The sequence below is a fragment of the Leptopilina boulardi genome, unplaced genomic scaffold (genome assembly GCF_019393585.1).
Source record: "Leptopilina boulardi isolate dan_hultmark-lab unplaced genomic scaffold, ZJU_Lbou_2.1 LbouV2_208, whole genome shotgun sequence".
Taxonomy (NCBI): Eukaryota; Metazoa; Arthropoda; class Insecta; order Hymenoptera; family Figitidae; genus Leptopilina; species Leptopilina boulardi.
In genome coordinates, this window is record NW_026137761.1 from 1,062,081 (window position 1) to 1,076,214 (window position 14,134).

General features: G+C 31.3%; 1 protein-coding gene across 12 annotated transcripts in view; it reads left to right on the top strand.

Annotated features, from left to right (window-relative positions):
- Positions 1-14,134, top strand: part of LOC127278580 (potassium voltage-gated channel protein eag) — a 1,151,741-nt gene that overhangs the window by 695,213 nt on the left and 442,394 nt on the right. For all 12 annotated transcript variants that reach the window (XM_051300360.1, XM_051300361.1, XM_051300362.1 and 9 more), the window contains one exon: positions 13,571-13,856. In XM_051300360.1, coding sequence (XP_051156317.1) covers positions 13,571-13,856 — 286 coding nt within the window. The remainder of the gene's footprint in view (positions 1-13,570; positions 13,857-14,134) is intronic.

Consider the following 14,134-nt stretch of genomic DNA (forward strand, 5'->3'; position numbering starts at 1 on the left):
ACTGCAGATATTAATGCTAAGGAGGCTACGGATTTTGAGCCATCGGAGCTTATCCGAATTCCATTTACGGATTACTATGAACAGTTTAAAGAGGAAGAGAGAAATTGTACAATAGATTTTTTAAAAGAGCAGGCTTTGAGTAAGGGCAAACAATATTTTGAAAAATATTTTAATAAAAAATCTTGTCCTTGGTACTCGAAAAAAAATTTGTCTCGAAGAACAATTGTTACGATTAATAGATGTAGGGCTAATCATTATAATCTCTCGTCGTCACTTGCAAGAATAGGAATAATTAATGACCCCTCATGTTTTTGTTCGTATGAGATTCAAGACTTAAATCATGTAGTTTGGCAATGCCCCTTGTATGAGAAGGAAAGAAGAGATTTTATTAAAAACCTACAAAAAATTGATTTGCGGCTTCCGCTTAATATTGAAATTTTGATCGTTAAACCTAATATTATTGCCTGTAAATATTTGAATGAATTTTTTGTAAAGTGTGGTTTGTTTATATGAATGTATTTATTATTTTTAATGAAATAACTGACATGATGTAAATCAAATATACAATTGTATTATTTATAATATTATAATAAGTCTTGTACGAGACTTTTCAATTAATAAAAAAAAAATAATAATTTTATTGTTTGTTATATTGCAATATTTTTAATTAAAAAAATTATTATACATAGATGATATTGTACACTTTAAGGTATGCTTTATTTCAATTCAACAAATTTTACTACTTTTTTGTAAGAAAATATTGAAAAAACGTGAATTTACACGATTTTTCCCCCTTTATGTTTATCACATTTTTGAGAATTTCCAATACTTGACACAAGTCCAGTTAAAATACTGGCGCTCCATTTTTAAGAAATTTGGAATTAATTTGGTTTAATTTTCAATAGTTTTCGAGTACGTTTTTAAACTTACAGTTTCTGTGGTTACAGTCACACAGAAAGAATTTCGAGACATCTGCTGTGCGGACGCCTCGAGAACTACATGGCATGCGCTTTACATTCACAACGCACGTCCCATGTGTCAAAAATGCACGTGTGATGTGCATTTTCGAGACGTGAGGCGTGTTTTCTTTGCACATCACATGTGCATAACTCAAGTACATCGATGTAAGTTAGATCATAACTGTAAGTCATTTTTAATTATTATTTATAATAATATTACACCTTTTTTATTGTTAATAACAGTTCAATAAAGTCAAGTTACAGTTTATAAAGAAAATTAATTTAATGTCAATTGTCTATTCTATTGGAAATATAATGTTCTTTTATTGTCAATTTATTGTTTACGAATTATTTATTTTTACCATGAACTCTCTTATTGTTAAAAACTCATCCCTCTCTCCACGACCTGCATAATTGACTAGCACCGGCATGTGCAAAAGGCTTAATTAATAATTCTTATTAGTATTGATATTTTTATTAGTTTCGAGAATTGAGATAAGATTTAGATTATAGTTTAGTCCTGTTGACAATACCGGTGGTACAAAAGTTGTCTAATGTCCTTCCATGCCGGGGTCATTTTGTATTAAATCTGAGATCTAATTTAGTCAAAGTTTAGTGATTTTAGTAAACAAAAATATTCGTTAGTTGTTACAGTAAAAACTAGGTGTTCTTTTCATGACCATTTAGCATCCTGAAAAAACCATCAAAAAACATAACTGCCAAAATATTTTTTATTGAATTTATAGATAGAAAAAATTCAAATAGTAGGCGGTGTCAGGGAAAACTGATAAAATTGACCCCCCTCTATCTCCCCAAAAAAGTCAAAAAATTTTTTGGGGATATTTTACTATCAGGTAGGACATCAATTGATTCGTTTTCATGCCGGGAATACAATTTTAAGAAGAATTAATCAAAAAATTTTATAAAGAAAAAGTTATTTCAAAAAATACAAAAAATGATTTAATCTATAGATTTTAGTAAAATATGAACTGTATAAAGGGTAATCGATTCGTTTTAATGCAAGAAATAAGTTTTTTTATCAACCAAAATTAAATTTACAAAGAAAAAAATTTTTTAATTTTGAAAAAAATGTTGTGAATATATTCGGAAATCCTTGCGTCACATTTTAGGTATTAATGACTGCAATAAGCATACAAAATTTCAGGCGAATCCGTCAAAATGTTTCTGAGATAATTTGTACACAATATTTTGTGACATACACACACATACATCTGGACATTTGCTCAGAACTTCAAATATATTAATTCAAGATGAGAATGAGTCCATTTAAACTTCTATTGAAAAATTGAAAATCGTCACGAATGCAAAGCTTCCTCATAAGGAAGCAATTTAGAGGTTAAACTTAAGAGTAGGTAATTATTGAGAGCAAAAAATACATAAATACGTTACATCATATATAATGGTAACAACAAACATTTATTATCTTCTATTATATTAAGTTAACAAATTTCCAAAAGCGACACCGACACCGTGACCTCGACACCGTCCTTGGAAAATCTATTTTCACTTATTTTCAAATAAATCAAAATACTTTGCCATATGCTTTTAGAAAATCTTACATACTTTTTTTTGTAATATGTTTTTTCAATTTTAACCCGAAAAAGGGTTATTTTGAATTTTCATCCCAAAAAAGGGTTATTTTTTTAATAAAAATAAAAACCGATATTTTAAAAGGTTTTTCGATTTATTATGAACATTTTTCTAAAAAATGTGCAAAATCTCCATGTGTTTGTGGGGCAATTTACAGCAATATAATGTAATATAATATAAGATAAAAAAAATATATTATAATATAATATAATTAATATTGTTGTTATAATTATAATAAATTAAAACATTTAATATTTAACAATTGTCATTTCATCCTTCAATGATACTGATCAAAATTAAGATAAATTTTATACAATATTTATAATATATTAATTTAAAACCAATTATATATATAATATACATAAACTACAATAAGTAAACAACAATAAGTACAACTATAACCGAGCGAGGAATACATCGCTAGTATATTTAATTATTAATTACTATTTTATTGTATAAATAACAAAAATTAAAAATATAACTATTGTGATGGATGGCCAAATATTTCTTCCCATTAGTATACAAGAGAGACTGGACACACTGACACACACTCTTACAGTTCGTCAAATCCTGACACTCGTTCGTCTCTGAACGCTTTACATAGAATTTTTATGTTGGAGCAAGTGTTCTATTCACCCTTTCAACTTATCCGTTTGTATGAGGTGCATCGCCCACTATCCTATACAATCAACCTCGGTTTGCTAGAATACATGAAATACATTTTTAATTTACTAATCGTGTCCCGTATCTTACTCGGGACTCGCGCATCCGTGATAGCTACGTGATCAATATGGATCATTTTGTATGGCTTATCTCCTTTAGGAATACTCTGAATTTTTCCCTCCACCTTTCCACACTGAGGATTATTATATGCGATACATTTATAACAATTACGCGAATAAATTATTACTTTTTTCTCATTTGTGGAAACCAATAACTTATTACTTAAAATTGACGTTACTTTATCGATACACACATGACTCACCTCGTCATGATATTTGTATAAAATACTCGGCTCCATCTCCAAAGGCATGTAAACCAAATAAACTCAAAAACGTCTTAGCGCGTAAAAGATAGCAAGCATCTCCAATTCAAAATTGTGATAGCGACTCTCTGTTTCCGTAATTCGTTTCGAAAAATAAAAAACCGGATGGAATTTGCGATCCTTCCCGCGCTGAACAAGAATCGCTCCAAACCCATGCGAACTTGCTTCGCAATGGACTTCGGTTTCTGCAAAAGGATCATAAATCGCGAGAATTAGCGAATCTACTAATTTTGCTTTTAATTCATTAAATGCTTTTAATTCCTTATCACCAAATTTAAATTGTGCCGTTTTCGTTTTTTAAATTATAAATCGGTTTTGCAAAAACTGAAAAAGATTTGATAAATTTTCTGAATTAGGAAACCAATCCAAGAAAGCTTAAAGCCTCCTAAGTTTCACGGTACCAGAAAATCCAGCACTGTTCAAATATCCTCATCTGTCGGTTTTACACTCCCCTCGGAGATTTTATAGCCTACATAATTAATTTCAGTCAATAGGAATTGACATTTTGCCATTTGTAATTAGAATTCATTTTCCACCTAAAGTTGAAAAATTCTACGCAAAATTTTTAAATGATGTTCAATTGTAATGGTGGCAACCAAAATATCATCCAAATAAACGATTACGTCACCATAATCGATAAACTTTTTCAAAACAGTAGTTACAAATCTCTGAAAATGCCTGGGACCAACCTTTATACTGAAAGTCATTCTCTGGAACTCGTATTGTCCAAATGGTGTTACGAATGACGTGTACTTAATTGATTCTTCCTATATCTCTATATGATGAAATCCATCTTTTAAATCGAGAGAATTAAAATATCTTTTTCCTTGTAACAATACAATTATATCCTCAATTAAAGGTAAAGAGTAATTATCAGATTCCAAATATTTATTTAATATTCTGTAATCAATACAGATTCGAATATCACCATTTTTTCGAATCAACACAATAGGTGACGCATATTCTGCACTACTAACCCTTATCACATTGCGCTGTAACAGCTTATCTAATAATTTTTTTAGATCAGTTTTTTCAAAATATGCTATTCTTCGGGGCGCACAATTAAATGGTTTATGATCTTTAAGACGCAAATTGAGAGTTGTTATTGTTTTCGGTACCTCATGTCTCTCGGTTAAGACATACAATTTTTTGAAATCACTTTGCAATTCCTATTTATATTTAAGGTATTTTTCCGGCAAATCGATTTTCGCAAGAATTTTTTTAAACTCTGTGAAAATGTTCCTTTGTATGTACTTTATAGGTGGTAAAAAACCCAGTACCCCTTGCCATGCTAAAAACTGAGAAATCTGGGTTCAAAGTTGCACCAGTTAACATAGGATTCATAATCTGAACATGCAAAACTCATACATTTTGTTGAATTATTTAAAAAGTTTTCGATAAATTGTTTTAAAAAACGAATATATTGTAGAATGGAATTAATAAAATAATATAAAAAAAGTTTTAGTAACGGTATCCATGCTAATTTTTGAATTGGGATCAGAAATCATAGGGAATCATGGGAAAAATAACCCACTTACGGTAGCCATCTTGAAATTTCATCTCTCTCTTAAGCATATGTTAAAAGAGAGACGGAACGAAAAATGGCTACCACAAGTGGGTCGACACCAGATGGCGTAACGCAGTTCTGCGGTTCCCAATTACAACGTTTTGAAGTAGAAAAGTTAGGTTATTTATAGATTTTTCAAGAGAGTCAAGTATATTATTCGCTTAAGAAAGAGAGAGAAAACACGACAGTGAAGTGAGCTGTTGATTAGTATAAACTAGTCGCAAGGAACTGAGCACCACTGGAGCCGGAGATATACCTTAAGATCGATATTTTCATTAATATTTAAATCATTTAATGTGTCTTTTTCATCTACTTGAATATACATAATATTTTTCAAAAAATCATCTTCATCATTACACTCTTGTTTTCTCGAAAATCTTAGCCTAAAAGCCCTGAGCGTATCTCTGCCCAAAATAACCGATGGTGTCATGGTGTTATCATCTACAATCAAAACCTCAATTTGGTTCTCTCTTTTCCTAAAAAATGCAATTTAGAATTATTTACACCGGGATATTCTACTTTATCATTATCAATTGGCAAAATGACGTCGGGATTAACAAATTTGTTTTATATGATCGATATTGGACTACCGCTGTCCAAGAAACACGAGCTGAACATCAAAAATTCCCTCTTCGTTTTTTTTGCCGCCTCGCTGCTAGGTTGTAGAAAAATATGCTCGAACATTTTTTAACGTATTTTAGAAGATACAAAACATTTTTTAAGTTTCAAAAAATCAAATTAAAGCTAAGAACTTAAAAATTGTGTTAAAATTTTTAAAACTTAAAAAATGTTTTGTAGTTCCTAAAATATGTTAAAAAATGTTCGAGCATGTTTTTCTACAACCCAGCAGCGAGGCGGTAAAAAGTGATAATCGACGGCTGATTTGTAGAAAAACCTGCTCGGACCTTTTTTAACATATTTTAGGAACCACAAAACATTTTTTAAGTTTCAAAAATGCAAATTAAAGCTGAGATCTTAATAATTATGTTGTAAAATTGTCAAATTTTTCCATACATTATTCTGGATTACGCCGAAAGTCAAAAACATTAGTACGACAGTACGAAAAATGCATAAGTTTTGCTTGAAATCTTTCCAGTGTTATAAATACAAAAAGAAAGAAAAAAATTTTCTTGTTATACATTTAGAAGCAGAATTTTATCAGCTTTCCAACCATCTAAGTCAAAAGTTTCAAAATTCTTTCTAACTTGAAATATCTTGCTTTAAAGTCAGCGCCAAATTTCCACTCCTCGAACGTTAATCATATTGACAATTTCCGACGGTAGTGTACATGAAAAAAAAGTTGTCTGGGTCCGAGGGACCCAGCACAGGCAACGACGTACTTAAGAGCAATAAAATAAGGTATTAAAAAGAGTTTTACAGAAAAAATTCTCTTTCTTTTTTTAAATGTACGTTATATCATCACCTTATCCAATGTAACGATTTGGAAAAAAAAATTTCTTTAATAAAAGTAGATAAAGCAAATTGTCTGGGCCCGAGGGACCCAGCTCAGACACGCAAGAGTTAACATTATCTCGACGAATATCTTTATCTTGAATCGAAATATTTGTTTTTTACGATAACGTAATTTTTTTAAACGCGTACAATAAATCTTCCTTATTTTCAAATCTTTGTATACGAGCTCAATCGTGCAATGCTTCGTCCGGAATACCTTCAATTATGTATTCCACTAAATCGCCAACGTCAATATTAGCTTTATTAGCCAAAATAACTTTATTGTCAAATGACTTGGTCTCGAGTGAAACCAATTTAAAGCTTTATTTTTTAGTTTTTCGCTAATTACAATTCCAGTTATTTCGTCACTAAAACTATATGAAGCTTGAATCAATTCTACTTGTTGTGCTCAACTTTCAAAATTTTGATCGCTACCGTCAAAAGTGCCCATCAATTCATTGATGACATAAATTGATACTCGAGAGCATACCCTTATCGAACTGCCCATCAGCACATCTGATGACCTTGACGAACTCAGCCTAACACCTCTGGATGTCCCTGCTGTTGGATTTACTACTGCAGCAGCCTCCTTCTGTTGCAACTGCAAAGGCAGGGCAGCTATTTGAGCCTGCATTGCATCCCATATTTGCTTTTAATCGTTGAAACCATTTACAGGAATCGCGGTTTCATCTGCACTATCTCTAGTCGGTTCTGACGACTTGTCGCTTTTCTCCTCCTGGCTTTGTTTATACTCCACTATCCAATTCCCCTCTGGATTTAGGTGTTCTATCCTTGTCAGCAATTCCGATTTATTTCCCTTTCTACTCATCCACGATATGGCTTTATTGGGGCTATCTACGTTGATAATATATGAACTTATAGCCGGTCTTCTTAGAGGTTATGTTTGACTTTAATGAATTAGTCAAATTAATATCCAACAGAAAGAGGATTTAGAAAGTTAATGATAACGATAGAAACTAATCAATTATTATATATAATCAATAAATATATTTTTCTTTTCATATCACAGTAATGGTACAATTTAATTAACACAACCACACATGTTCCAGTCTGAGTTAGATCTAATCTCACACATCTACATTCCCTAGCGTCACCAGGTTCGTCAATAACAATAAAATTACAGTAGTGATCGAGCATAAAATGTAAAATCACCGGTGTATATTGAAAATGGCGATACTAAGTTTGTTGAAAAAATGTGCAAAAACTTTTCAGAATCACTTTCCACAATTCAATCTTGTCCAATCTCACAATTTTTTGCACAAGATTGTAATTCTTGTGCTTTTATTAATCTATGGTAGGAACAGTTAATAAGTGCTCACTTTATCAAATTTGTAAATTCGACTCAGCGCGAAACACGTATCTTGTGCGTCCTTTTCGTATTTCCGCGAAATGTCGTCAAAAATCACTAGTTTTTGCAAAAATTTTAAAAATAACATTCCACGATCATACCCCACTTCTGATTTGTAAAGATGGCCAAATAAGAACATTAATTAAAAATATAAATTAACAATTTATTTGTCTGGTACATTTTAAGACAAGTTCGCTCGTACACCCGATTAAAGACTAAAGACTCGTCACTCTGTCTCCTTACTCTAAACATTTCCCCACCTCCCTTAGTATACAAGGGAGACATACTGAACACACTGACACACTCTCACACTATTACTTCAATAGGAAAAAATTCATTTTGTGTCATTTTATTTTTTTCATTCACAAACTAGAATAAATCATGACAAGTAAATACACTACACTTTGTATACGTTGATTATTTAATAAGAGCTTAAGAACAACCCCATAATGTTATATAAATCAACTAAAAAAATTATTGATTTATACTTTCCAATATCAAATTTTCCATTATTTAAATTATTTTTTGCAATATATTGCCTCAAACCTAACCGGAACTTGACCGAGCTCAGTCAACTTTTCAGTTTTCATACTCCGCCAGGGTATGCACAAATAAACACGATTAAATAAAGTTTACAAAGTGGAAAGTAAATTTTTGTGTTTATTAAAAAATTATTTTACAATTTTGTGTGACTCTTAACTGTGATACTGACATTTTGCTCGTTTTTTTACTTGTGTGCAAGAAACAGTTTTGTTCATATTGGCGCTGATGGTCACTTTCGAAGAAGAATTAAAAACTATTTTACCTAAGTTAAATTTAAATTACTAACTGACTTGTTTCAAGCTGTGATACTCAAGACCATCACCCTTTAACCTGTTTTTTCTTTTTTGCCACAAAATAAAACTGTCACATTTGGAAGCAGAACATTCTACTATTTTTAGTCAATTTGTTTTATTATCCTAGAGAGCGTTCACAAATGATAACACGCACTTTTTAAAGATTTTTGACCCCTACCTTCCCCTTTGTCACGCTATTTTACTATATTTTCTTTTAGAAAACATACATTGTGTGACGTTTGCCATAGACTCTCTCTACCCCACAGTTCGTGACATCATTTGTGAACGTTCCCCAATTGGAAATTCATTTAACCCTTTGCGTCATGCTGGGTCTCTCAGAGACTCACTTACATTTTTCTTGTATTAAAATTTACAGATTGACCGGATTGACTTGAAACTGGTTACTCAGAGGTTTTCGGGGTCGCTGATTACAAATCTGGTATCAGTTTTTGAACATTCAAAATGGCAAATCCAATACGGCGGATGAAAAAATTAAAAATCGACTGGATTCGTTTGAAACGAGTTTTCGGGGATTACGAATCTGAAATCCGTCTTAAAAATTCAAAATGGCGGATTCAATTTGGCGGAAATTATTTTAAAAATTGATCGGTTTCGTTTAAAACTCGTTACTCGAGGGTTTTCGCTGTATCAGGAATGGAAAAAATTGAAAATCTGTGCTCCGATTGTCAATTTGGTTTGTAAGCGTTGTCATTGTGAAATAAAAAAGATTACAAACCAATTTTTAATATATTTGTCTGACATATTGGATACATTTACAATTTTTGAAACCCGTCTTTAGAGTTGTAAGCAACGAATCAGAAAACCCTGAGTAACAAGTTTCAGATAAATTTTGAAAAACTAACTTCCGATTCGTAATCAGCGACCCGGAAAACCCCCAAGTAACGAGTTTCAAAAGAATCCGATAAATTTTTTAAAATTTGTCGGCCATATTGGATCTGCCATTTTAAATTTTAAAAATGGATTTCAGATTCATGATCAGCGACCGCAAAAACCTTTAAGGGTAAATCGATCCGTAAACTTAGTTGAATAAAAAAATATATTTCTGAAAGGGTTAACGCTTCTTTACAAGTATTCCATGTAGGATATTTTTAAAAACTTACAGTTGCCTCCTATGAGAAATAAAATAGTTGCCCTTAAGAGTATAACGAATTGAATAGATTTTTATTTCTCAATTAGACAGGTCTACAAGGTATTTTTTGAGATATCAGAGTGGTTTTTTTGGGTTTTCATTATTTTTTTCTTCTTAACCTGACGTGATAGAGACTTTTATATGGGCTTTAATTAAATCTTATATGTTACACTTTAAGACTCATATGTGCAAGATAAAAAATTTAAAATTTTGAAAAAAATGAGGTTTAAGTCACCCACAAAGATTATTCCCTATTAAAAATAAACACGTGTAATTCCACGTGTCGATTTGGACATGTAAATACACGTGTAGATACACAAGGAAAAAGTTCATATACACGTGTAATTACATGTGTAAATACATAAGAAAAAATTTATTACCCGTGTAAAAACTTTTCCTCGTGTATTCACATGTGTATTACACATATATTTACATGTCCAAATCGACATGTGTAATTACACGTGTTTATTTTCACTAGGGTTGGCGTCATTATCTCCATTTTTTCAAAATTTCAAATTTTTTTCTTTTTACGCATATGGGTCTTAAAATGTACATTTTAAACTTTAATTTAAGCCTATATAAAAGTCGCTAGAACGTCAGGTTAAGAAGAAAATAATACTGAAAACCCTCAAACATACATTTTTGGGGGCCTTACCCCAATTTTTTTAAATTTTTTTTATCTTGCGTATATGAGTCTTAAAATGTAAGGTATAAGCTTTAATTAAGGTTTATATAGTAGTTTCTAGTACGTTAAGTTAGGGAAAAAAACACTGAAAACACCTTAAAACTACAGTTTTTGGGATATTAACCCCCGTTTTTTTAAAATTTCAATTTTTTTAAATCTTGTGTATATGAGACTTAAAGTGTATGATATAAGCATTAATTTAAGCATATATAGAAGTGTCTAGCACGTCGGGTTAAGGAGAAAAAATAATGAAAACCCTCAAAACCCACGTGAAAAAGTTCCCGGGAATTTCTCAGAAAAAATTCCCGCAAACTTGTTAACCCTTACGTGAAGCATTGTAGGTGTCTCTGAAACAAAAAACTTTTGTTTAAGGCGTAAAAAATTTTTGTAAGTATTTAAAAAGTTTCATTTAACACTAGGAAGTACCCAGAAGCATATTTAAAGTTTAGGTTATGAAATTTCAAATTCAGACAATTTTGTTGGTATTTTTGTATGTTATGTTTAATACTTCGAGAATGTTTTATAGTTAAAAAAAATTAATCAAAATGTTTTATTCTGTAATTTAGTAAATGTCTGTACATAAAAGTTTAATAAAAATTAAAAATCAACGATATTTTTGAAGATATTTTAGTTGTTTTTCAAGAATTAAAAATATAAATATAAATTGATAAATAAATAATCAGAAGAAAAAATTTTAATTATGATAAAAACTTTTTGTTTGAAATTACATGGAATAAATAATTAACTGATTTAAATTTAATTTGACGGAGACAGTTGATAAAAATCAATTGACCTAGGAGCAAATATTTGAAGGTTAATTGTAGATATTTGATTTTGACTGAGTTTAGGTAATATGATAATTGCTTCTCGTAAACGATTGAGCTGTTTAACATAAACTTCCCTGAAAAAGTTTATGAAAACGACCTGAACACTAGGAAAATATTTTGAAACTTCCTAGTGATCATTTATCACGTTTTAAGGTTAACTTGTTTCAGAAGTTGACGAAAAATTACCCTGAGTAATCATAGGTACCTGGAAATCTCTTGTAGCGATCGTCTTTCATATTTTAGGGTTTTCTTCCTCGAAAAAGTTATCGAAATTTAACTAACTTTTAGAGAAGTACCTGGAGAGATCCTAGTAATCGACTATTGATTTTTTCAGTTTAATACATTGGAAAATGTCGATTAATTACCTGGATCTCAGACTGAAACCTTGAATAGGTTCCTATAAGTAATTAACATGCAAAATATGATTAACCTAAACTTTAAATATGCTTCTGGGTACTTCCTAGTGTTAAATGAAACTTTTTAAATACTTACAAAAATTTTTTACGCCTTAAACAAAAGTTTTTTGTTTCAGAGACACCTACAATGCTTCACGTAAGGGTTAACAAGTTTGCGGGAATTTTTTCTGAGAAATTCCCGGGAACTTTTTCACGTGGGAAACACTGTTTTCAAAGATTTTACCCCCTCTTTACTCAAAATTCTGACGTGATACGCAATTTTGGAACCTATGATCGTGTTCAGCAGACAAAAATACATTGGAAACCACTCCGACAACTAAAAATAAAGTCTTGTTTTGTAGACCTGTGTTATTAACTATAACTATTTACCTTGATACATTAAGAAAAAAAACATTATAATTTGTCAGACGCCAGTCAATTTTTAATGGAATTAACAAACCAAAGACTTATCTCAAATACCCTAATCTCGCTCAAAAACTCAACTCAAATTTCTTTTAAAATCTCAAAAGAAATTCCGTCAAGTCAAGACAAGTCAAAAGGGAAAATGACCTTCTGAACACAACACATTATCAATAATCGAATCATCCATAGCTTTCTCTTTTGATTGATTTCTGGAGATAAATCCCGGGTCAATAAATAAAATCGATACCAAAATCCACTTAATGGTATATTTTATTTTTACTACTCAAAATTCACAAAAAAACTCCACTAACACAAAATTACAGTACTCTTGGTCACTCGACCAACTAAAACAAAAACTCTTTAAACAATTCTCAAAAACTACAAAAAAATCTCAAACTTTCGATGCCCTACAACTCTACGCTCTCAGAATCACAATCGCGACTCTCTCGCTGATTCCGCGAGAACTTTTCGGGAATAAACACTTTGACCTAAGAAGCAAAAGTGGAAAGAATTTCCTTGGGGACTACGTTTTTTTAGGAGTGGGGACTATTGGAAGAGTCACAGAAAAGTGCTCTGCTTCGCTTCTTAAGTTGAAATGTGGATTCGACATGTAGAAAATCTCCAAAACGCTTCAGCCGTCTGCTCCTCTTTTTACGCAGACTTGTTCCAGTTCGTAACGCCTCTTTCGACTCTCAAAGCAGGCGCGTAATTCAAAGAAAATCGGCTCGTGAGGAATCACTTAATCAAAAATGTTGGCTACACGCTGGATTCCGTATTGAATAATTTGTTACTTTTTTAAAGAATTCTGTATAGAATTAACAAGTCATTCAATATTGAATCTTATGTAGGATCCTTTGCAGGTTACCTTCAAGGGTTCCTGTTTCATTTGTCATCGGAGGCACCTGTAATTTTTTATGGGATACTGGTAAGAAATCCTCAAAGGAATTTCGAATGGGTTGTCTTCTTTTATGAATCTAATATTTAAATAGTTTTTGTGGTCACATGATAAATTAAAAAGCACATCAGTTTCAATTTGAACTATGTCACGTAAACTTCATGCAAGTTTTAATCATAAACATGCTTTATATTTGTTACAAACGTTCTGCAAAATGTTGTGTACTATCTGTGTTGATAGTCAGAATTTAACATAAAAAAGTACAAATCACCTTATGTATAATTGTTTAATGGATTGTATCTGAAAATGCTAAAATGTATTATGTTAAAATTATTAATCTATTTTACTATTTAAAGCATTGTTGTATGCCACGATTTTTGGACACGTGACTACCATCATTCAACAGATGACTTCAGCGACAGCTAAATATCATGATATGCTAAATAATGTACGGGAATTTATGAAACTTCACGAGGTGCCTAGAGCTCTTAGCGAGAGAGTTATGGATTATGTTGTAAGCACGTGGGCGATGACCAAAGGCCTAGACACTGACAAAGTGCTTAATTATTGCCCTAAAGATATGAAAGCTGACATATGCGTGCATCTAAATAGAAAGGTCTTCAATGAACATCCTGCTTTTCGGTAAAATCATATTTTTGTACAGAAATAATTAATATTAATTATTAACTAACCTTATTTTATTCAGGGTATGTTCAAGTTGTAAAATGAGTGAAAAAACGTCAACCAAGAGAAAATATTTGTAAATTTTTGAAAAAATAAAAGCAATTATGAAAATCTGTAGCTCACAACGCAGCGAACCAAAAATAGTACATTTCGTAACAAGTGTGAACAGATGCCGCTTTTTGAACGAGCCCCACGTTTTTGGAACGAGTTGTAGGCTCCGGAGCCGAGGTCCAAAA